General features: G+C 39.8%; 1 protein-coding gene across 2 annotated transcripts; it reads right to left on the bottom strand.

Moving 5' to 3' along the window:
- Positions 1-61: 61 nt before the first annotated feature.
- Positions 62-24003, bottom strand: LOC124260326 (serine/threonine-protein kinase Nek11-like). 2 transcript variants are annotated; one of them, XM_046694605.1, is made up of 14 exons: positions 23370-24003; positions 19803-19968; positions 19344-19492; positions 18867-19028; positions 12094-12243; positions 11711-11789; positions 11188-11282; positions 10513-10650; positions 10205-10280; positions 9607-9736; positions 8118-8297; positions 6683-6916; positions 4810-4894; positions 62-3697 (listed from the first exon to the last, which is right to left on the bottom strand). In XM_046694605.1, the coding sequence occupies exons 1-14, from the start codon at positions 23510-23512 to the stop codon at positions 3490-3492; spliced, it is 1995 nt and encodes a 664-aa protein (XP_046550561.1). In that variant the 5' UTR covers positions 23513-24003; the 3' UTR covers positions 62-3489. The 2 variants fall into 2 exon arrangements, with proteins under 2 accessions (XP_046550561.1, XP_046550562.1); XM_046694606.1 differs by lacking the exon at positions 8118-8297 and having other exon boundaries at positions 23370-24001.
- Between the last annotated feature and the right edge of the window lie 1504 nt (positions 24004-25507).

Genomic DNA, 25507 nt, shown 5'->3' with positions numbered 1-25507 from the left:
TATTAGAAATTTTCCCTATTCTTGGTAGTACACAATATGGAATAACGAACCAACAAATTCATCTCTGGGAGTCTTTTTATTTGGACATATTAAGAGAAGTCAACATCTGATGAATGCATGACTTCAAGTGAAATCTTAACAGCAGAGAAACACAAGGTTGGTATAATACTGATGTTGAGACCATTCTCATACTAATACCTTTTGCTGCTGTAGGAATGCAGATATCTGCTAAAACATTAAATATGGATTAGAATAATTTACAAGGTAACTTTATTTTGAGGTGTTATCACAGCTAGCAAATAGGGTCCAACATATATCTCTCCATTTTCAATATCAGATGTTTCCTGCATCTTTTATGCAATCCTTATAAATGCCATGGGCCTTTTCATTGCTTTTATACAGTTGGTTTACAAAAACATTCACACACAAACAAAAAGGTACACAAAAAACAGTGATAAATATGTAAATTTCCTAAAATAAACAGTGGAATGCATAAATTGTAAATATATAGGACCGGACCAAGATCCATGGTAATTCATAAAGAAACAGGAAGTGTTCCAGGATGAATAAAAGATCCATTGGAATCATATTGTCATCAGAGGACGGAATAGAAAGTAAACTCATACTTTGAAAATGGGTGGATCACTTCCAATGTTATAGGACGGACTTGCTCCAGGTATATCTTCTTCAATATACACAATATATCACAAACCACCATATTGTTACATGATGTGGCTGGTCAGAGAAAGAAACGGATTGGTCAAATGACAGTTGTAAACCTTTCTCACAAAAGTGCTGTGCTTGTTTTGCACACATTCTGAATGAAGTGTACCAACGTTCTCATCTAAAGTGATACATATTTTTAACACTTAGAATCTAAACCGCAGAGAAAAATGCACGATTGAAGCATGATGTGAATGAAGCAAAGTTTACATGAACACATCATCCACACATTACTTGGCCTATCCATGGTAGTGCACATTGAATCCAAGACTGCCTCCTTGTTAGATTTTCCTCTTATTATTTTTATAATTTTCCATTTTATTTGCTTGTCCAGAAGCCCCAAACTTGACAACACAAAAGAAAAATCAGTGAATTATCAACTTTGAACATGACTGATGAGTTTCATACCAATATATCAATGATTTCTGTACGTTAAAATTTCGAGGCTCTCATTATACAATAATGCTATATCTATATGTACCCTCCCCATATTGAGACGGATAGAAAGTCACTCTGAATAACATTACGTCGTCCTAAGCCTCTGTGATCACTGAACTCATCTGGTTATCACTCATCTGGAAAAAAACTAAATACAATTAGGTCTGATAAATTTACATTAAACATAATATTGAATAATGTGTGGTATCCATTTTGCTTTACTTTCTTTTTAACAAATTGGGATTTGAAAAAAATACCCACAGGAATTCATCCAGGAAACAGGGGTATTCATAAAGAGTGTAAAGTTTGAAAGATTTCCAGATAAAAATCCAACTTGTTTTTCCACCAATCAGATTGCAGCTTGCACACCCATTCATTTTACAATTGTTATTCACACCAATATGTTCATACTTTCTATTGGTACATTGGCCTAGAAATTTTGCGGAACACTTAATATAATTTATCAAAAACAAAAGACATACTGATAAAACACTCATCACCTCAGGCCAGGTTTCACCACATAAACATATACTTCCACATAACAAACTGAACACCCAAAACAGATACTATCACAACATTACTGGTTTACAGTGATTTTGGCATATGTACACACATAACTTCATGCCTTATGACCTATACAACACAAATACAAGGCATTTAATGCACTTTCAACACCACTCTTGGTACACACGCACATGACGGAGAAGTTGCTATGGTGTCTGTGTTAGTCTGCATTTAATGTAAAACTTTGACAATCAAAGTCATTTGACTGAAGGAGGGGTGGTGTCTGCACATACACCACAGTGCTTCAAAAGTAATTATTTTGTTGTTTAGGCAGTCAGTCTTCAGAGAAACACATACTTCACAATAAATGCATTTATCCTTCATTAATACTGTAACATATCTATGAAACCAGGCACAATCTGAAGGGGCCACTTTAATACTTGGATACCAGGTTGGGGAGAAATTCATTGTTATTAGCAATAGAGTACAGGAGAATAAAACAGATATAAGGGACTTTAAATTCCAATGCTTCAAATATACATTACTAATCAGATGAGAATTTAACTACAGTAATAAGAATAACTTGCTCTTATGTCCTAGAACTGATTTCTGGTGATTCTACAACACTATTAATGAAATGGTAATCTATATATTGTATAATTTCAGCTACAGCTTTGGCTAACGCAGCATAACTGACACCAATGTGTTCTATGTTTACCATCCTAGTTAAAAATGAACATGAACAAATCAAATGTCTAAAGCATTGGGGGAAACAAGTAATTTGTTATCTCCTTTTAGATGACTTATTAAGATATGAAAATGAAACTAGAGCATGATAAGAGAGCAAGACCAATGGTAGCTGCAAACTAGACATGATGGATCACAGAGGTGTACACATTCAGAATATATAGTATGAGACATCTTTACAGCACTTCCATAACAATCAGCAGTTTACCTCAGTTTATGTTATCTTTTGTAACACATCTGTTCAAACTTGATTAATGAGACGAGAAGTCCTGTTGATAACAAATATATTATGCTCTAAGGAAGGTATGTTTTAGGGTTCAGAAACAGTTGAAACTAAGAATCATCAGGAAATGACATATCCAAGATATTCTACAAGAAAGAAAGATATGGACTTGTTTTCTGACCAATTTCAGGAAAGTTTTGAACTCCCCACTAGTTTCCATGGTAATGTGCAGTCATCTTCTCAACACTTGATTTGTTAGTCTAAATTATAAATAAGTATCATAACTGACATGCTAGTCAATTTTCACCTGCTGGTCATTTGCAGGGACCATGATTTGACATATTCATATTCTGAAAGTTCAGATATACTCCTAAGTATTCTCTGAATACTTGGGGAAAAGTATCATCATCAGTCAGATGGGAGTTCATGCATGGTTCTGACTGCCTCTCACAAAATACATCTGACTATATAGAAAGCTTCATAAACGGGCTATCATTGTGAGAAGATTCATGCAGGGAGGAGAGAGTACTATCCCTAAGTACAATCTGAAGCAAAGAGTGCTCTCCCTTGCTTCAATCTAACAGGGACATGACAGTGCTCTCCCTTGGACAAGTACAGTTATCGACCTTTCAATGCAAGATGCAGTACCTTTAACTATCACAAGTTTGCTATAAATTACATGACAGTGAAACATGGTAAAGCTTGAGATACAAAATCATTCTAGATGTTCAATCAAATCATGATTCATGTAGTTGACTATAAATAGAAGAAAACCGAAACTTCTATGCACATCTCAAATCCTTTTATATATTTGCTGAACTTTGTAAATAGTTTTCAACTTGAGCAAAATGTTGCTAGCTGTTTTCGTGGTATTTAGCTTGTTCCTCCAGAAACAGTAGCTGATCCACAAGGAAACAATCGGACGGATTCTTCACAAGCTCACGCAGGCCTTGCATAATGTCTTTCTCACTTTTGTTGGCCCCCTCCTTCTCATAGCGGGCTCCACGCAGGTAGCTGTACGCCTTCTCAAATGTCTCTGTGCCCAGCACACTCTCACACTGACTGCACATAGTTAAGGGAAATCACAGGTCTGTGTTCAAAGTACTTCTATATCTAGATGTTTAAAGTTACATTTCTGGTTGAAAAAGGAAAAACGCTTGCCTGAATCTATTGAGATAGGTGCACTTGCCTATCGAGCACCAATCATGAAACCTACCAATTCTTTATTGTTATTTCTGTAAGTCGATTGAAACCCGATTTTGACTCTTAACTAAACGATCTTGACACAAATGGATGACGATATGTCCACACAAAAACGACTTACAGAAATAACAATAAAGAATTGGTAGGTTTCATGATTGGTGCTCGATAGGCTAATGATCCATGATTATGTTCACATTAAGTTTAATCGATTACATGCGATGGTAGCGTAGCGATCAGCAAAGCAAGCGGGTTGGGTATACCGAAGTGTCCGGCCTTGTCATAATGTTTTATACTGTGCAGCATTTTGAGTCGGGGGTCATCTCAAATGTTATGGGTTTTTTAACATCTTTAATCCTTGCAAAGACAGAGGGCCTGTGGTGCCACACACAGTTCACATTCTACTACAGAGACATACATGGAGATCTTTCAGTCTTACCAGTTTTGCATAAAACTATGATTAATAATATTTAATCTTTCCCAAATTAACCCCATCTGTAGAAATGCTGTTCAATAAGATATCATAAGGTGCACAGGTATTGTTGAATCAATAAACAGCTCACATTAAAAATCGCTGGAATTAAATTTTCCATTTTTGTTCATCAATAATTCTTCAAACTTTGACCTGACTATTCAACTCAAATTTCCTCAAGCATCCTTTCTGACTTTAGTTCATAGCCTTAGAACGAATCATTATTAGATTATCATCACCACCTTCCAATCACTGTGTATTTTCCCATCTTTACTGATGGAACTACAGACCACAGCACGTAGAGCCAACACCTTCAGGGCAAATAGAAAAGCAAAAGTGGAAAGATTACTAGATTCAGGTCCTTCATCTTGTCAGTCTGGATAATGGTTCACATCATGCAAACAAAGGTTTGTCGAAAAGCCATAACACATTCTGATTCATTTATACTGCACTATGATAGTGAAGAAGAATGTGTGAGTAAGATACCGCTGTTGAAGGATACGCTCGGAGATTCTTAATCTTCACCCCTCTGGCATGTGGGCCAAATGCTCCTGAGACGGTGTCATCCGCTACAGTAATGGTTTGCTCTGGCGATAGAAAACATGGAAGAATAAAATGTGAATCATCAAGTGCAATGTTACAGACAGAACTGTATTCTTACCAAGGTTCTGTTCTCTTATTAAGGATGGGCTGACCCTATGAATATTTCAGTGTAGCCTGTCTAGGCTTGATACCTTACATGACTTTGTTGTACAGAACATTGCAACAACAAACACACACATACACCATATATTTCAACATTTTACCAGATGTTTTCTGTGTGTATCAATAACAAACACCCTATTACCCATCTTCCTTTGCCTTGTGACGAAGTACCTACCAGTACATGTAGAAAACCCCTACATGCATTGCCCCCTAGGGAACACCCTCTAGACATTGTGTAAAGCACAGGCAAATACTGTCATCCAATGGGCTGTCAATACTTTGGTCATGTGGTGTACATGTATATGCTGAGAAAGTACAGAAAGGATTTTGAACATGCTGGGGTGGTTTGCTCGAGCAGTCCACTTGAATTTGTGCAAACTGCTCTTGTGCATAGTTAAGTTTGTGGAACTATAGTATTTGCCTGTGCTTTAGATGGACAGCCCATGCCAGTACTACTTTGGGATATAAACAGTACGTTGAAATCTCAATAAAGTACTGGCACTTGTCCTCATTCTATGCACATAGAAAAAAGTAGCACAACATCTATGATTTTTAACCCCTCATGAAGCCATTTCCACTCATTTCATAATACCCCCGGTAATGTTTGTTTGTATGATCATTTTGACCCTGGAGCATGCCATACATCAAGTTTAGATATGCACTTGCTATGATCAAAGGCTGTCATCACGTACAATACACATACCGATCATTTAGCACATAGAAAGTTTCAGCTAACTGTTCTTACAGCTGTGTTACTTAGAAAAACAACTGATTTTGTTGTTAAGCTTTTAACTGCTCAAAGATGGCAAGCTGTTAGTATGAGGAATGTCATAGCAAGAGATGTTGGTTGTCATACATCGACCATCGGCCAATTAGCAAGAAAATATACACACTCGCATAACCTTGATTCGTGGATATAAGGGAAATGCGGCGAAATTCATATTTTAAATGCATCCTTTCATTTTGTATGCGCACTGATTATTTTATTCATTGATTCAGCAAATAGAAAATGCCTAATATTCCACTCGTGAACGAAACGTTTGTTTACGGAAGCCATTGGCAATCATCACCCATTCGTGTGCCCACAAAATGTGACGTCACGTTGTTTCGTGGATTACGTAGTCGGTTACTTTATACCACTAAGTACGACATCCCACTGCAGTAAGTATTGACACCAAGGAAAGCAGACAACAAGAAGTGAGAATGTTGGAGCTAACGGTATCTTTTTTACTTGACATTTTGTAAACATATAATTTGGTAATGGTGGTATTAGTGATCTGGGGCTATTTATCTAAATGCTGGACAATTATATTTAGTGTACTTGCGTGTAATGCAGAGATTCGGAACTCTTTTGTCAGCAAGGCGTGGCAATGTATGTGCATCAAAAGTACCGTTTCGTGACGTTAGTCAAGACTTAATTTACGAGCTAGCATGATAATTTCCGCAATCCACAAATCAAGGTTATCCACGAATTTAGGTTACGCTTCTGTAATGATGTTATGGACTGTCAACATTCAGGTCAACCGCAGGGAGCATAAGTCACCCCAGAATCACAAGCCTTCATTTATAGATGTCAAGCGGAGTGTTAAATTCACAGTTGCTTCCACATAGTCATTTGTCCAACAGAAAAGTCCTCTACATCAATGTGAGATTCCTTTACAAAGACTTACCCTCAGGCTTGTCCAAAGCACCCTCCAGACATTGTATAAAGTCCTCTACATCATTGTGAGTTTCCTCCTCTGCCACCAGGGTGCCCTCTTCATTCATCATAATGTCATCATCATCATCATAATCTTCCGGCTCATCACCAATACCATCATCAGCATTGTCATCTTCATCTTCATCAAACTCTCCCTCAAACTGGGAGTAGTACGTCTCGGCCAGCCGAGGGTTGTCAGGAATACCTGCACAAGAGACAACAGTTTGCCAGCTGAGACGTGGATCTGGATGTGTGTCCAGAGCAAGTGTGTCCTTTTCGTTTCAACATTTATCTGTTAACATCACACATATCAATTCTGATAACTCTGATGTTATCACTTCCAAATCAGAAAGTAACTAAGGAGCAATATGCTTTTATTTAAATGTGGGTTCTCTTAGTAATTTAAAAGCAGTGTAATTAAACATAACATCCTTCTGTGATTTCTATGTTTTCAGTAAACATGTGATGAACAGAACACATGTCCAAAGTATTAAAATGTGAAATGAAAAGTGATGTACAATCCTGAGAGACTGTGTACAAACAGCCTCTGTATAACTCATGCAAAAGATGTCAATAGAGCATCACTAGTGACAAGATATATGAATGGGAAGCAGAAAATAATGTTACATGCAAAATACATATCCATAGACATAGAAACATGATTAATTCAACAGTTACAAGACAAACATTGAGAAAAGCAGTCAAACATGGTTGTGTCAAAGTTGAAGAGACCTATGTACATACACAAAGTTTTCTAAGATTTGACACAAAACCAAACAATAATGAATAAAGAAGGCATACAAAGAGATCCAAGTTTTACTGGGAGACACCGGTAAGTTCAACATAATGTTGTTTGACCGTAGTAACAAACTCAACAGTTGACTCTGTACACGATGGCATTACCCATGCACAATAAATACAAGCTAGGGAATATTTCTCGGATAATGTTACTTACTCATCTTAGTTTGATAGGATATTGGGTCCCAATCCACAAGGCATCCGTAACATTATGACCTGTCGTAACACTATAGTTTGTCATGGGCTTACGAATGTCGTATCGCTACGAACGCTTTGTAAATTGGGACCCTGATGTGCTATCAAAGATGCCTCTTGGCCAAGTTAAATATTTTAAATCTAAAGACGAAATGACCCCAAAGAAATAACTTGAAGTAAATTCAATCCTTGTTATACCAGTTTGACAAAAAACTTGCACAAAATTCTTCAGCAAAGCTGGTTTTGACAGAGGCAACTGTGAAGCAGAAATGTTTAAGTGATAGACTGCAAGCAGGTTCAGAAGGTTATGGTGGAATGTGCACACATTTGTTAACTCAAAGTATATAATAGTCAACATCAACACACCAAAAATAAAGGAAGAAAAAACATATATCTACACTGAGAATACCCACCATCTTTAAAATCTAACGATGAGTTTTTGACATCATAAACCATTGTATCTCGTAATGGGGTGATTGGCCTATCTTCCTCAAAGGGCGAATGCAGGGAGGAGGAAAACCCAACCGTCCTCACTTGGCGTGGAATTACTGTCTGAAAATCATCGTCCTCCTCCTCGAAGTGGTAACCATGTGCTTATTGGGAAAGGAAAACTCTGTGAGTAAAGACATGCAGCTTGCCACTTTGTAGGCTCACTACAGCAGAGGAATCCCACTGCACTTAGGTCGTACTAGACTCACCCCACTGGCTGATTTTCATGCATATTAATGAAGGTAGCGGTGCCAATTTCTAGTTTCTCATGACAAGCTTGCACATAAAATTGCTATAAACCTTGATGTTTAACTTCTTTAGAACTGCTGCCATACAGCTAGAATATTGCTGAGTGCAGCGTAAAACTTAACTCACTCACTTGTTTAGAGCATAGATAAACTGTTTTCAAGATTCGACCATACTGTATAAGTGACTGATTATATTTGAAGTGCGTCAAAGTCTTACCACAAGCAAGGTGGCCAAAAAACACATGGTACACTAGAAACATTTCCCTTAGATTAGAATGCGACATGGTTTAATCGTGTGCATTGACATACTGAAATACAAGACTGTTGAAGGCATTTTGCACTGAATCATGTAGAATCCACAGATTACAAGAACAACTGTGCCTGTGGTCTCTACCATTGTAATGACAGTGCCAGGTACACAAAGAGTAATTTGGTTCTTCTCATGTGCCACCATATTGGCCACTCAATCCACAGATTACAAGAACAACTGTGCCTGTGGTCTCTACCATTGTAATGACAGTGCCAGGTACACAAAGGGTAATTTGGTTCTTCTCATGTGCCACCATATTGGCCACTCAATCCACAGATTACAAGAACAACTGTGCCTGTGGTCTCTACCATTGTAATGACAGTGCCAGGTACACAAAGGGTAATCTGGTTCTTCTCATGTGCCACCATATTGGCCACTCGATCCACAGATCCACTACTCATTTACAACATGTGAGTCGTACATTTATAAAACTGTTCATCTATATTAGCCTAAGATATTTATTCGAGTCTTTCATCTCAAGCGTTATTATATCTCCCAACAAAGATGGAAGAAAAGGCGCAGATGTCCGACACCATCATGTTGTAGGAGCATTACTAAAAGATGCATAAAACTCACTCACTCACTCACTGAGAGCTGGGAGGAATATTTGTGCTTGAGACACAGATGAGTGTTTGCTTACATTAGTTTGTTCTACATGATAACCACAATTACAGATCTATTTCCATCAAATGCCATCAATTCTCTCCACGAATGCAACAAGATTTCCATGTCCAATGCACCATTTTCCACTCTCCTCCTACAAAGCATGTCAACTATATCTACACTAGTGTGATCTGCATAGCTGTTAGTAGATGTTCAGTGAGTGAGTGAGGTGAAACTTGTGTCAGCCCTCACCTGGGACAGTGTGCATCCGTACTGCCTGGCTGGAGTAGTTGGAGTCAAAGGTGCCAGCATGTTCTGCACTCTTCGACAACGCTCTCCTCACTTTAGGCCCCTCCCCATCTCCTCCTGCCCACACTGGCACCTGCAGATCAGAACACCAACATTATATTCACAACCATTGGTAGTCAACTTTTCCCTACCAAAATTGGGTAAGTAATTCACCAATTCCAAGCACGTGCAGTCTACATAATCCAAGGCGGTAGGCCTCAATAATGGATAAAACTTTCATCCAAATATTCAGTAAATGTGAGAAGGGAATCACTTCATATACTTTATCATTTTTTTTACAACAAACTGTTCAAGGCATCCATGCATATTAAATGTCCACTGATATGATTCACATAAACATTGAAAACTATGAACATTTGTTAGATCACAAGAATCTAATGTTTAAAGGAAGTGTGTAATGGCTTGAGAGCATATTCAGTATTTCAGTATTTAATATCAACATATTTCTTATGAAAGCAAGGGTCTATAGATCTCTTCATTCAAACATCAGAAGCACATTATAGTTCTTATATGACTTGTTTCTGATCAATTAGATACTTACTGAAGTTTTACTGAGTGATTCTTTAATTGCTGACCGTCGTATATTGTTTTCTTGTAATTGCACTTTTGCATGTTTACTGAAAGCAACAGAAACAAAATTTAAGTGTGGAAACAATTAGGCCCATCTTACAACAGCACAAAATGTCATATTTTGTTGAAAGCAAAAGGAAGTGTGCATCCAAATAATATCCACAGTATCTACACTCAAACTGTTTCACTATCAAAGGAAAAACCTTTACAAAATTGAACAGAATCATCTCACTATTCCCAGAGTCAATTATTATGTGTTTTAATGTCGTAAAATCTCACTTCAACAACTTCCCCTTCTTGTCAGCCTCCTCCATCTTGCGTAATCTCATCCTCTCCCGTGGAGACATATACTTGGTGTTGAGTGGAGTAGTCTTTACCTCCGACTTACGCAAGTCATCCAGATGTGACTTCTCACGTCTTCAAAACAACATTTGGATTAAATTGTCTTTTATCATATTACATAAAACCACTTGAGACACTTTATTTCTGCTTGCAATAATCAAACATTAATGTTACGAGAAAGATCAATTTGTGCCATCTTTGTAGAACATATATATGTCAATGTAGTGAATTATTACTGCAGTAGAGATTGATAAAACTTGAAAAAAAAAACAAAAACCAAAAACACTAAACACCAAACCTGTTATTCTGCAAACCAAACACTTTACAACAATTTTCATTACAATTCATGACCATGTAATGCACTATGAAGGCAACACCCAAACCCAGAATTAATTTAAGTTTCAACTTCATTGGCCTTATGGTTTCAAATAAACCACCCAAAATACATAAGCTCAAGACGCATAACTGATGAATTATAGATAGGCATTCCCAGCTTCATAATGTATGGTACAGTCTGGAGTAGAGTGAAGGATAAAGAAGGTCTAACTTCAGACTGGCTTGTGACCTGTGTCATACCACTAAAGTCTGACTTATCCCACCATTGTGACTTACAGCAGTTGAGCTATCGCTTCTGCATCCCTCTCTGCATGTTGCTGGCTGCTGAAGTGTTTTGTCTTGTACTCGTCAGACAATGTGTCCTTCATTTTCTGAAAAGGCATTTGTTAGATTTTATCAGATGTCTTCAATAATTAGTGAGCAATCTGCAGTCTCCTTAATTCACATGTCAAAATAACTGCCTTTAACAGTTATGCCACAAAACACTCATGCAACAGAACATATATGTGTGCAAGCAGTGAACATTATTCCACAGATTAAACAACATTCCAGCCGTTTCATGTCCGACAGTGGACCCTACACACCAATAGCTGACAGCAGCATTAGCAGGGTCAAATTACACCAAACAAGGCAGGTCACAGCTGGGGGTCGTCCAATCCACACAGTTCTTATCGCTAGCAGAATCCCCAACAGGGCTCCATCAGAACAGAGAACATCTACTCTGTGTACTTTCAGTCAGTCAGCAAGCAGAAAGATTTGTCCTTGTGTTTAGATTAGCTGTTGATATTTCAGTACTCACTGTCATGTGATTTGCGATGAAAGGTAGCTTCACAACTTCAGATGCTGATGGTCTTTCATTGGGATCTTTTACTAACATTCTGAAACAAACAAACAGCTTTCCTAACTGATGCATGGAAATATAACATGTTCACTTCAATCAACTAAATTAAATGTATACTCAAGACTCTGATATTACTTCCATAGACATAATGAATTTTTAATAAAATTAGGTTGACAGGTATTTGTGTCTGCTCGTGGTCTTAAAGAGAAAAACAAAAACCTCATTGAGAGTCAGACAGACTGCCTGATCCAAAATGTCACCTTGAATGTCAAGTGAAGGTTTCTATGCAACAATTCTATGTAAAAGTAATTCACCATATGAAATTACATTAAAGTTCTTACTTTTGAAAGACAGCATTTAGTTCCCTTGAATACTTCTTTGGCAGTTCCGGTGGTTTACCCTCCACTATTTTGTACATGACTCCCATCAGCCCCTGGCCGTTAAACGCATGCTCCAGCGCACACAGCTCAAACAGTATACAACCTATGGACCTGTGGTAAACATGGAAGAGTGAGTGAGTGAGGTGGGGTAATGCCACTTTGAACAGTATTCCAGTTACTGTAAACGTACTTTTTTTTGCTTGGTGCAAATTTCGCGGAATTCAATTCAAGTTAATAACTGTATGTTACAGTGAATAAATCACAAGCCTGATTATTTGTTCAGTATACTCGAGTTTGTTATGACTGAACTTAACTGTGAAAAATATGTAATTTTCTGACTAAAATTGATATTTTATACTTATCCTGACTCATGCTAATTATGCTTGTCTCCTTCCTCTTGCGAATGATAGTGGAACACTTGAAATCCCTTGAAGTTCCCTTTAAAATAGCGGACGTAAAATCCCTCACCCAAGAGTAGCGTCCCTTTCCTCCCTTTGGAGCCCAAATGGTCACATGATCGGCCATATTTGTCACTCTCTCCGTATGTCAGCCCGACACCCAGATTTACAGGGAATTCCAGAGTGTCATAAGAGGGGTGGTTGGGAGGGCTAACCTCATGACATTTTCGTGCGGAGTTTAGATATACTAATATTCCATTAGTTATCTGATACAACTCCATCTCTTGATGCACACATCAAGTGGAGATGCGACCCTTCTTCATGTACGAGTATGTCCTATACAAGTACAGGGTCTATCACTCATGCTAGTCTGTCCTAGACGTGTGCATGGACTTATAGCCATTGCTCTCCAGAGCGTTGGTTTTCACAAGTCACGTGATAAAAGGGGTGAGATTTACTCAGCGCCTTTGTGGAACCGTTAGTTGTTGTGCTACAACAAGTGGCCTGAACTGGTGAATGCCTGAGATTTCTTCAGTGGTAATGTCTCTGAGGTAGTGGTTGGCAAACACCGTGTTCGATCTCCAAAAGCAGCCCTCCATTATAGTTGTAATCGAGCAGTTTCCATGCAGAGCAAGTGTTGACGCCAGGGCTCTGACTTCGTGTGGATTGGAGGCTCGTGGAGGCTCAAGTTCTGCTGCTTTATAGGCCCTTAGTATAACGGCTCTCATCCAGATCGATATCGTTGTCCGTGAGACTTCCGTGGGCGTCTCAGTGGATAAGGGGATGAATAGGCGCTTGAATTTTCGTCTCCTTGTTTTAGTTCTCTGTAAGTAGACTTTAAGTGCTCTGACTGGGCATAAGGATAGATCCTGCGTATCCTGTGGCCCAAGGACTGTAGATAGTGCTGGGATGTGAAACTGTCTGTGAGGCTGACCAGGCAGTTGGTTCTTGGCGATAAAATCCCATCTCAGTCCAAGATGTACGATGTCACGATGTGATTCAAATCGTCTTGATTCAAATCGTCCAGAGCATGTATTTCTGACATCCGTGCAGCTGTTGCTAGGGCAATCAGGAACTGCGTTTTCTGAGTTAGTAGTTCAAAGGATGTCCGTTCTAGAGGCTCCTAGGCATCACTGGTGGGATGTTGTAGAACTATGTTGAGATCCCAGGCAGGAGCCTTACATTTCTTTTGTTGGTCTTCCAACTTGAACGAGCGTAGTAGTGCCAGAATCTCTGGTACTTTGGTCAGCTAGATACCTGTTTTCATGGTGATAACTGTACTAAGTGCAGCTAAGTAAGTTGAGAGTGTTGAACCTTCTAAGTGTCTCGTCTGTCGTAGATGACATAAGTATTCCGCCACTTGAGGATGTGTTGCTTTCACCGCTGTAAAGCCTTTCCTCTTTGCATATTGTTCACATCTCTGCCACTTGTCGTCGTACAAGTTGCGCGTTGATCTGCGTAGAGCTAGTGTAACTGCTTCCGCTGCTCTGGTGGAGTACCCTCTAGTCTTCAGGCAAGCTTTAATACGCTCCACGCGTGTAGCTGGAACAGTGTCGGGTTCCCGTGAGCTTGCTTGGTGTGAGGATGGATAAGTAGGTTCAACCACTCTGGTAGTTTCAGGGTTGGACTTCCGAGTTCTTGTATGAGGATGGGCAACTATACCCTCGCTGGCCAGTAGGGCGTGACCAAAATCAGTTGCAACGTAGTCGTCTGCTTGATTTTCTGTAGTACTTGTGGTAGTAGTGCAGGAGGCGGAAACCCGTAAGCGTTTCGTCCTTCCCATGAGATGCTTAGAGCATCTGTTGCCCATGCCTGAGGATCTGGAATCGGTGAGACGAACGTTGGTAGCTGTTTGTTGAACTTTGTTGCAAACAGGTCTATTAGTGGGGATCCTAAAGTCTGTCTGATGAACTGGAATGCTTCTGGATGCCACATCCATTCCGTCAGGGATGGTTGTAGTGGACAAGATAGGGCGTCTGCTATGACATTCTTTGCTCCCGGAATGTGGCATGCCTTCATGTAGATGTTCAGGTCGTCGACGATGCTGAACAGGAGAAAGCTGAGTTGTAGCAGACTTGTTGATCTTGTTGATCCTTGTTTGTTGATGTAGAACGCCACTGTGGAGTTGTCGATGTGTTCCACGAGTCGTGCGTTCTTTAGTACGCTGGACCAGTGTTGTAAAGCGTTGATTACTGCTTTCATCTCCAACAGATTGATGTGTGATTTCTGATCCTGACTCGACCACTTCCCTGCTGCCACTTCGTTGTTGAAGTGCGCACCCCATCCTTGTAGGGAGGCATCCACGTAGAGGTGAGTGTTGCAAACCGGCTCTTACAAAAAGGTCCCCCCGCAAACGTTTGACTTCCGAGTCCACCATAGGAGATATGGTTTCAGGCTGTCCGGTAGTATTAACGGATCTAGGCTGTCTAGGTGGGCCTTCACAAATACTTGTAGTGGGCGCAACTGTAATCTTCCTCTGTGAGTCATGTCTTGAGCTGAGGTGAGCAGACCGAGCATGCTTTGCCAAGCATGTAGTGTCAACGGAGAGAGCAATGCTTGAGATATCATCTGTAGTATTTTGACCCAACGATCCTCTGGAACGACTATACGATTCACTGGCGTGATTGAGTCGAATTCCTAGGAACTGCAGATCGGCTCCAGTTCTGACTTGAGGAGATTCACTGGCCATCCTAGTTGAGTGAGCAGCCTGATGGTGAAGTCTAGTTGCAGTCTGAGTTGACTGAGATCTTGATGAGTTTGAATCCCGCCGTCCAGGTAGAACGCACTGCGTAGACCTCGACGATGTAGATATGTGACGATGTGCTTGGTCACTCGAGTAAAGAACCAGGGGGCCGACAATATTCCAAACGGTAGAACCTTCTACTGGAAGTGCTGTCCGTTGAAAAGGAAACGTAGGTATTTCCTTGAGTCTGGATGTATCGGGATGTGGAGGTACGCATCTTGCAGATCTATGCTGGCGAGGTAGTCTGCTGGACGAACCAGATGTCGGAGATGAGGAAGATGTATCATCTTGAATTTTGCTGGTCTGCGTAGATACTCCCGGTTGAACTTCCTCATGTTGTAGATGAGCCGAAATTTCTCCTTGGAATTCTTCTTCGGTACCAGGAAAATTGGGGAGTAGAAACCGGGCATGATGAGATCTTGATCTATCTCTTCTACTGCCTCTTTGTCGAGTAGGGTCTTGATAGCATCGTCCAGTTTCTCTATCTGGTCTGCTGCATAGTTATCGGGTTGCTTGTGAGCGGCGGAGTGGCTTCCAACTGTATCTTGTACCCTCTGCGCAGTATCTGGGATACGTAGTCGTCCTGTAGTATCCCCCAAACTCCCAGTACCGTTGAAGACGTCCACCCACTGTTGAAGGTTGTACGGGAACGGCTGGGGGTGGAAGACTCCAGTTGTTCCGAACCTGGCCTTCAGTGCTTGCTTCCTCTTGCATCCCTTGGTGCTCGGCCTCTTCCGGGGTTACCTCTAGGTGCTCCGGTTGGGCGATGAAAGGATCCTCTTCCTCCTTTCATGCTGGAATACTTCTTTTCTCTGGCTCTCTGGACTCCTGCAAACTTAGATTTGTTGGAGTAGCGTTGGGACGTCTAAAGAATCACGTTAGCCAAAGTGTTGATGGATTTAATCATCATAACTTCCCTGGAGTTGTGAGAAACTTCTCTGGCGACTTCTTCAATTCCTCCTCCGAAGATGTAAGATGATGACCATGGGGCTCTGTATAGAGACTTGGTGAAGCGTTCACTTCCAAGTTTCGTTGATAGCCCTCGATCTGGCTAATCTGAAGAAAGTACGTCGGATTGGTCGGTGGATAGGTGAGTGTGTCGAAATCATCTTTGGACATCTTGTAGGTAAACGTCTCATCTGTGCTTAGAAGGTGATGATAAGTCCAAGCCATTGGCGATCCAGGAGTTAATTTCCATATCGGAGAAGACGCCTTCACCTTCATCCTCTGATTTAGACATTTCTCGCTCCAAGGATGCACGACGACTTGAGTCTCTATAGGATGATCTATAAGATGAGCTTCATGCTGGCGAACGATTCCGATGTGATCTTGAATCTTTCCTGGAGATTTGAGAAATTTCTCTAGATCTTCGCGAAGGTGGTTTCCTGGACGTAGTTTCCCCTCTGTAGGAGTGTCTTCGCGCAGGCTCTTGATAGGCGTCAGAGTCAGTTGGAGATGACGACTCATATCTGCGACGTCTGTAGGGTTCGGGAGAATGTTTTGATTCCTTCCTGCGTGGAGACTTCTTAGCAACACTCTCTGGGGCATCTACTTCAGATTGGGAAGATTGTTGTGCCCGAGAGCCTTCGCGTAGGCTTCCCTCTTCATCTAGATGTGGTGGGGAGACTGTAGAGCCTTCACGCAGCCTAGTAGACGTTGTAGTGGTCTTCATATCAGTCTTAACTTGAGCGAAGCGACGTTCCATCATCTGGTCTGTAAACTGTTGCATTAACAGTCCCGGATTGAAGTTCTGCGTTGTCTGAAGAGACTGCTGCAGGGATGATGCATCTGATACTGAAGAGACATCATCTAAGGCTCGCTGCACTTGTGAAGAGTTGACGCTGCTGCTATCTCTGGTACCCGATGTCTGCGTTGATAGTAGGTCTTCTGTCAATGTCTGCGCTGATAACAATGCCGATGTAGCTGTAGAAGCAGGCTTCGTCTTCTTACTGACGATGGTGAATTCAGGTATGAGGATGGGTGGATCATCATGAACATCTGATTCTTCCGGAGGACAATCTCAGCTGAGAAAGACCTCGTCTTCTGAGTAGAGCTGATCTTAGACTTCGCTGAAGTCTTCATAGTAGTAGCCTTCTTCTTCTGCAAAGCTGAAGATTTGGCCTTCTTTATCTGCGATTAGGTCAGCTCAGTAGACGATGATCTCTTATGACCACCGGCGTGCACCTCTGGTACATCGACCTGTTCCTGAGAAATGTTCAGTTATTCACTCGAATTATGAATATCTCCAGCAGTGGTTAACACACGGTTATCAGCGCAATCACTGATTTGGACATGACTTGTGAATACCTTCGTACCCAGTCCTTAGCACGTCTATGGATGCAAAAAAGGTAATTAGTAAATTCAACCGAATTTAAATTTACACAATACTCACAGCGAGAGCTGAAAGAACATGAAACAGTGCAATTAGGACATAATAAATGCGGGTCAGCCGCAGACACTCGGTACCTACAATGAATACAAGTTTTCATCAATTGTAAACATGAAGAAAACACATGTCAAACAACGGAAATTTTAGAACAAATTTCAAACCATAATGTAGAATATAATCCTAAAAACCGTATACAGCAATAATTTTGATGTAAGGTCCGAAAATATAAAACGATATGATATGTGCCCAGGTGCTATAGGGACCCAGGTGCTCTAGGGACCCAGGTGCTCTCACAACCGTCCTCAAGGGCGAAGAAGGAGAGAGTGACAGATATGGCCGATCATGTGACCATTTGGGTGCCAAAGGGAGGAAAGGGACGCTACTCTTGGGTGAGTGATTTAACGTCCGCTTTTTTAAAGGGAACTTCAAGGGATTTCAAGTGTTCCACTATCATTCGCAAGAGGAAGGAGACAAGCATAATTAGCATGAGTCAGGATATGGAAATATATACTGTTTATTAACTAACATATGAATGAGAATACAACACAAAACAATCAAATCTTTGCCTTTTGATATACACACATAAATATTACACTAAAATTTTATTGATTTCCAAATATTGAAAATGACTCCCAAAAATAAATACTGTGGGTCACCATGACTCTCTTTTTTCAAAGACTGTGTAAACCCCTGGGTCAGCTGACATACACAGAAGTCACTGTGCTAAACATCAATTGCATACTGATGAATGATGATCCTAATGCCTAGATTAGCAAGATTCACAGGGTAATACAAATATTCAAGGATCCTCTACACACTCAGTCGAAAGGATCCAGTCATTTAGGATCCAAGGGATCTGTAATGCATGTTCAAGGTGTATTTTTATCAGCACTCAGCGATCTGTCATAACTACTACTTTGAATGATTTGATTAGCCTGCTGTATACAAATCCACTTTTGTATGTTTAACTTGTGACACTACAATAATAAGCTAATACGCAATATTTGTATGCCATGTGTTTTCAAGGCTGACCATTTCATATTCTGGGAGGAGATTGGTAATAATTTTAAATGATGGTCCCCACATTATTCATTTACTTTAATACTTATGTTACTCAGACATATATACTCAGATATAACATTTGAATAATTAAAAATAGAATGCCCCTCTCAGAATTTAATGTCAACCCTGATTGTTGTCTCACCATACATCCGACTTCGAGTTGTAGCCTTCATGTTTGAGTACTTCAGGGCTCATGTAATACGGTGTGCCTGTGAACGTGGACGCCATGTCAGTGGTGCCCATCAATATACGAGAAATACCAAAGTCGCCAATCTTTACCATGTTGTTTCTGATGAATATATTCCTGCAAAAAGAAAAACAACAACAAGTATATGATAGCAGTTTCAACAAAAGTTACTGAAAGTGAAGTTCTCAGAAATAACGTAGATTGTATGTAAAAACATTCAACGCAATTGAAGACTATCTTCTGAAAACAGGTAGCAGAATTTCTGTGAGACACACAATGATGAACAAATAGATTTGGCACATTTTGTAGACAGGTGTTTGGATCGTACATCACACCAGGTGCACTCACTGCCCCAAAAGATACTACACACCACTAAAGTAAGCTAGATGATGGAAGGGGCTACCTACCATGCCTTCAGGTAATGATACTGACCTTGTCTTCAGGTCCCGATGTAGAACTCGTCTACTATGCATGTACTGCACTGCCAACAACAGCTGAACCAGCCAATCAAGAATGCTCTTCTCATCAAATGTTGTCTTAGATTTCTTACACTCACTTATCTTAATGTCAAGGTCTCCGCCCTGGTGGAAATACAAGAATTACAACTTTGAAAGCAATTTTTCATGAAAGAAAAGAAAAATATGGGACACATGTCATATAGTTGCATAGGAACATTGATGACTGTTCTAGGTTTCTACAGTGAGCCTTGAAAAACCATTTCTCAAATCAGGAAAAGTCTAACATATATACTGAGATTGTAAGATCAATCATAGCGATAAACTTGATGAAATTATCAAGTTTTAGATCTATATGATGAGTAAACACTATTATCATGATTATATTCATTGAAAGGATTTCCAATACACTGATTAATCTTCAAAACTCACTCACATCACAGTATTCTGTAATGATACAGAAGAACTCCCCATCAATGAAGCTGTCATTGAACTTGACGATGCTTGGATGGTCTAGCTTTGACAGCAGTCGAGCCTCATGCATAGCATCCACCGTCTCATCTGGCTGGAGGTCCCCAACAGAGATCTCCTTCAACACTTTCCTGCATAAAAATGGACGCACTGCAGACACTCTACAGACACATGGTACAGACACTTGCGTCCACCATCTTATGGGTCTGTCAGTTCCCCTCCCAAGATCTCCTTCAACACCTTCCGCACAAACACAGATACTCTACACACACTACAGATATTCTACAGACACTGTGCCTCTAATATTATTCCCATTGCCCACTGATGGCACATTCAGCCCCCAATACCAGTTCTGGCAAATTTCAAAATTCATACCAATTTATTCATGCAACCCTTACGCCCCATTTAGGTAGCAATATCTTTCGGTCAAATCACCCCTCATTCAATCAGACACTAAATGGCCTGCGGGCTCATGTGCAAAATATGCATTTATGTGGGAAAGCGCATGTTAAATCTCCAAATCCTCATCATCTTCTGAAGGTGTTGCAGTGAGAATATGTTCATGAGGGACTGTCACACACCCCACTCCAAAATGTGGAAGAACATGAAGGCGTGGACCATCTTTTAATCCATCTCCACTGAAGTGTCACTTGTATGAATCGAAATAAAAAAGTACTCTTGTTATATTCAATTCTTTCAATAAGCCACAAAGCTATGAAATTTTATTCCAAGCTACCAATCTTTTGAACACAAAATCCTGTGGTTAAGTGTGGTAGGCTTGGTTCCTACTGTGAAATGAACACACTAGGAGTAAAAAAAGAAAGATTTATGGATGTCAACTTCTTTATTGTGAATAACACGACATTTTAGAGAGTATGCTTGCTCCTTCATCACACTTATTCACAATAAAGAAGTTGACATCCATAAATCTTGCTTTTGTTATGCATTCCACTTCTGAATGCCCTTCAAAGATTTGACACTAGGGGTAACAAAAAGTTGAAAAAAAAGCGGAAATCTCACATAAAAATGGCTTGACAGTTCATTTAAAAAACGTGTTTGAAAAAAGTATCAACATGATTAAATTAGGGGAAGGCATGTTATGAGAAACAGGAAAGATATCTTAAAAAGCCCCACCTGAGAGTAACTGTACCAAGTTAAACATTAACATGATTAACTGTAACATTTTAGTTTGCAAATATTCATTTAACATAGGCATAAAATACACTAACAGAATGTTAATAAATTCACAATTACCAAAATCAAAACAAATATTTCTGTTATGTTTATGAGAAATCTTTTTTCTGTTTGTTTGAAGGCTGTGTTGAACAAATAGAGACCTCCCTTGAAATCCACCTACCAAGGAGCAGGCTCATCTGATAGAGAAGCTACATTTAGACCCCTAAGGACTATTTCAGGTGCATTGAGTGAGTGAGTGAGTTTGGTTTTATGCCGCTATTAGCAATATTCCAGCAATATCACGGCAGGGGACACCAGAAATGGGCTTCACATATTGCACCCATGTGGGGAATCGAACCCGGGTCTTCGGCGTGATGAGCCAACGCTTTAACCACTAGGCTACCCCACCGCCCCTCCCCTCAGGTGCAGTGAGAGGCACAAGTCACGAAAAACTCTATGCTAAGGCAGGGTATAGCTCCTTAGTCGAAAGGCGCCACTATCATAAATTATGTATGTTCTACAAAATGGTAAATGGCTTAACCCCACAATATCTCTCAACATGGGACCGCTTCCGTGGTGTAGTGGTTAGAGCATGCGCCCGGAAAGCAAAAGGTCACGGGTTCGATCCCCGACCGCGTCATACCAAAAGACGTTAAAATATGGTACTTGTTGGTCCCTGCCTGGTGCTCGGCATTAATGGGTACAACAAGGACTGGTCGGCTCGGAGTCAGTATAATGTGTCTGAGTGGGGTATGCATCGTATCTCAGTGGGCTGGCACTATAAAACCAGCTTAAGTCTGGGCTAGTACAAGCAGCCACACATACACATACACACGCATGCACATCGTCATATGAGCGAAATATTCTCAAGCACGACGTAAAACCCAATTTCACCTCACCCCTCAAAGGCATGGAATTTGCTAGACATTAACATTAGAAATGTTGAGTCATTATCACAATTTAATAAATGTATATCTTGAGACAAAACATTATCCCCAACATTTAAAAATTATATATTGCATGGTCCATGGCGAGGTCAAATTCTCTGCCATTTGCGCCTGGGCTGCAGTGATCTAACTCCCACTTGTTTGATACTAGATGTTTGTCAGACAGCCGAACATGCTCCTGTGGAAACACTCGAGAGGATCCTTTCCATTATTTCCTTCAGTGTCCTCTATATGACAGATTTAGATTTAATATTAATAATAAATACCGGTACTTCTTTCAAAATAATATAAGTTTACATGCTATTCTAAGAAACGATGAATCATTGTCTCAGTATGAAAATGAGCTGATAATAAAATCGGTTTATAATTTCTTGAATGATACCAACCATTTTCCTTAAAGTTTGGAACCATTACCATATGCTGTACTTAGTTTGAAATTATTGAATTTGTTATTTCCACAAATGTATATAAAAACTATTTCTTTATAAGTGTATGTTTAGGAGAAGCATTTACATAGGCTGATGCAGCCTGTTTGCTGATCCTTTTTCCTTTTGTAATTTATTTATGTTTAATGTATATTACATGTCTTTCGGGAAATAAAATACCGTTTGAATCAAATCCACCTAACTGTAGTTATGAAAAACTAAAATTACCTGCAACATACGATAGACAATGGATTTCGGAAACAGTAATCCAAACATGACCAACTATGATTATGAAACGATTCAAGCTAAGCCTATCCCTTTTAACAGCCCAAGAATATAAGAAAACAACAATGATGAAAAGTTCCCCTTCATTTCTGACACTGAATAATACAGAGAAATATAAGCATTCAGAATCACAGTCTAACAGCTAATTATACAGAGTTTTATATATTCAGTCCAAAAGGCATAGTGAGATACAATGAAGTTCTACCATAAGTGGGTTTGATGTTTGGCCCTCAGCCATTTCTTTTGTTCCCATTTCTCAGGAAGGTAAATACACTAATGCAAGGAATTTGAAGACTCAATATATCATATTTAGCATAAAAATAAACAATATTTGTTCAAGAGGTCATAATACTAATAGGTGCATTTGAGGTGTCATGCAAAACTAAAATATCAAAACATTGTAATGAAAAATGTCAATGTAAATGTAATGCATCTTCACAACGGTATTTTCATTATACCGTTCACTTACACAACATCAAAGAAACTTACATGTTTGGGCTTTTGGGGGGTGGGAGGTGTAGATTTTTATTCAAGAAAAATAAAAACATTTTCTGGAAGGTAGTAATGAACGAGGGATTATCGTGCATAATCAATAACAGTTTACACTTTATGTTGGTACAAAATCCCGACAAAAATGTTGATTTTGTTAATCTACAAAAAGGATTAAAACAGTGACAATCATAATCATTTCCTACTTACAGTTCATTGTTATTGCGCAGGTCCGTGCACAGAAAGGCCGTTCCAAAGTTCCCACTTCCCAGTTTCTTTACAACTTCATATCTGTTGGCGAGGACACGGGCAGAATTTGTATCCCGGTCTTTAGAGGGCCTACTGGGCGGCATATTGACTGTTACAAACACTCATTAAATCAATCACGTCTACCTATCAAAACAACAACACGTCCACGGCTGACCCAGACATGTCAATCTCTCGGCCGTGTATTTCTCGGTTGACGCTAGATGCCGACGACCCCCTTTCTGTATACAGGTGTGTGGTATAATGTCGGATGGCACTGCTTCAAGTCAGAGACAGGCGGACATAAAAGTGGTAATCAGGCCGAATCAAGTGAGAAATGCAGCAAGGCAATTTGGCTGTTATTTGCCCTGAATACTTATGTTTTGTCACCTTTGTGAAGCTCTCTGGCGACACAGTACGGCCATTTTGGCGTCCTTTTGTTACTCCGCGACCCGTGTCGCAACATGCCCGTGCAGGAATTAATGGGAGCTACTTGCTATCAAAGGAATGTATTTTACTAACGATCACATTTGTTTGATATGCGTATTTTGTGTATGGCCATGTTTAGCAATGAATCTGAGTGCTGTAATATTTCTCACAGGTGCACGACATGTCAACTCGCTCACCTGACATGCGCATTTGTATTCAAAGTATTTCCGGAAATATTCGTCACATGTGACGTAAAATTAGCTTCCTGTGTGGGTTAAGTGGCGTTTGTCTGAAGCGTACACTTTTACAAACGTGAATGTGCGTTCTGTAGATCAATATAATACCAAACACGCTCGCACCAGAGACCATATAATCTATTATATGGTCTCTGCTCGCACACAGTGCCAAAAACGTATGAGTCTAATTTGACCACATTAACGCAATTTTCACTTGCATTATATCAGAGACCATATAATATCTATCTATGGTCTCTGATTATATGGGCTGTTATGAGAAGAGGTTGCCAACTTGAATTGTGCATGACTCAGGTGTTGGTCTGGTGGAGCTGCAGCCTTATGATGTAAAGTGTAATATGAAACTCGTGGATCATGTTTATATTTTCGAAATATTAGTGATGAATTCATAAATAAACTGTCCATTGTAAGTTCTGAGAAGGCAAATCTGAGGATATCTTTTTATATGTTCTTAATGTTGAAGGTCTGGTTCTTTTCAGTCCCTTTAGTAAATAATCCTATTTAATGGATACCATTAAAGTGATATGCAGAGAAGAAGACTTTGCAAGATTCACAAAATTTTCCCCAGTGTCTTCTTATTTATGGGCACATAATGGCTGAAATATTACTGATGCGACTATAAATCTTAAAATTCACTCTCTCTATTTTATGGTGTACAAAGTACTCTGGTAGCTTTGAGACAAGCATGTTTACAGTGTCCCCAATTCTTGGAGTAAAGAATATTACGAAACTTCAAGTCTTAAGTGAGAAATAGCATTCAAACTCTTAAGGTTTGTTAAGAAGTTGCCATTAAGGAAATGTTCAGTACTGATATGTGTATTAATATTTCATGTCAGCTCAATATTGTCACGAAAATGTACACACAATATTTCTGAAATACAAGCTGCTTTAGCAAGAGCAATGAAGAAGACTGTCCAGAGGGTGATGTGCTGAAAGTCCTAACTACTCATCCCAACATCTGTGATTGAGGGAACCCCATCTCCTAAGAGCTGTCATGTAGCTGACAACATAGGAAATCTGATCCATAACAACCTGGAATCAATCCTGGATGATTGTTCCTGCAAGGCTGCACGAGCTGCTGACATGGTGATGACCTCTGTAGAGGATAATATCAAATTCATGGCAGACAGAGTCTTTCTGATAGTATCTAGATGCATCAGTTCCTTATACTCAACCATCACTTCTTGTAACAACCTCCAACAATACCTGAAGCAGGGTTGTGTTCAGGTGAGGTTTTAGAAGAGTCTGTTTAAAGGTCATTTCCACTCCACGGTTGTAAGAACAAGAGAAAGTGCATAACATGAGATAATAAGTACAAAATTTACCATGTATATGGTGTGGGACACCAAAAATATAACAAATTGTTTCCCAGTGTCAAGAACTTCAACACATTAAATCCATTCAATATGACAAAGCATG

This window comes from Haliotis rubra, unplaced genomic scaffold (assembly GCF_003918875.1).
Source record: "Haliotis rubra isolate DU_JTF1 unplaced genomic scaffold, ASM391887v1 Scf76, whole genome shotgun sequence".
Lineage (NCBI taxonomy): Eukaryota > Metazoa > Mollusca > Gastropoda > Lepetellida > Haliotidae > Haliotis > Haliotis rubra.
The sequence above is the reverse complement of the archived record's forward strand: the minus strand, read 5'-3'. Positions and strand labels throughout refer to the sequence as shown.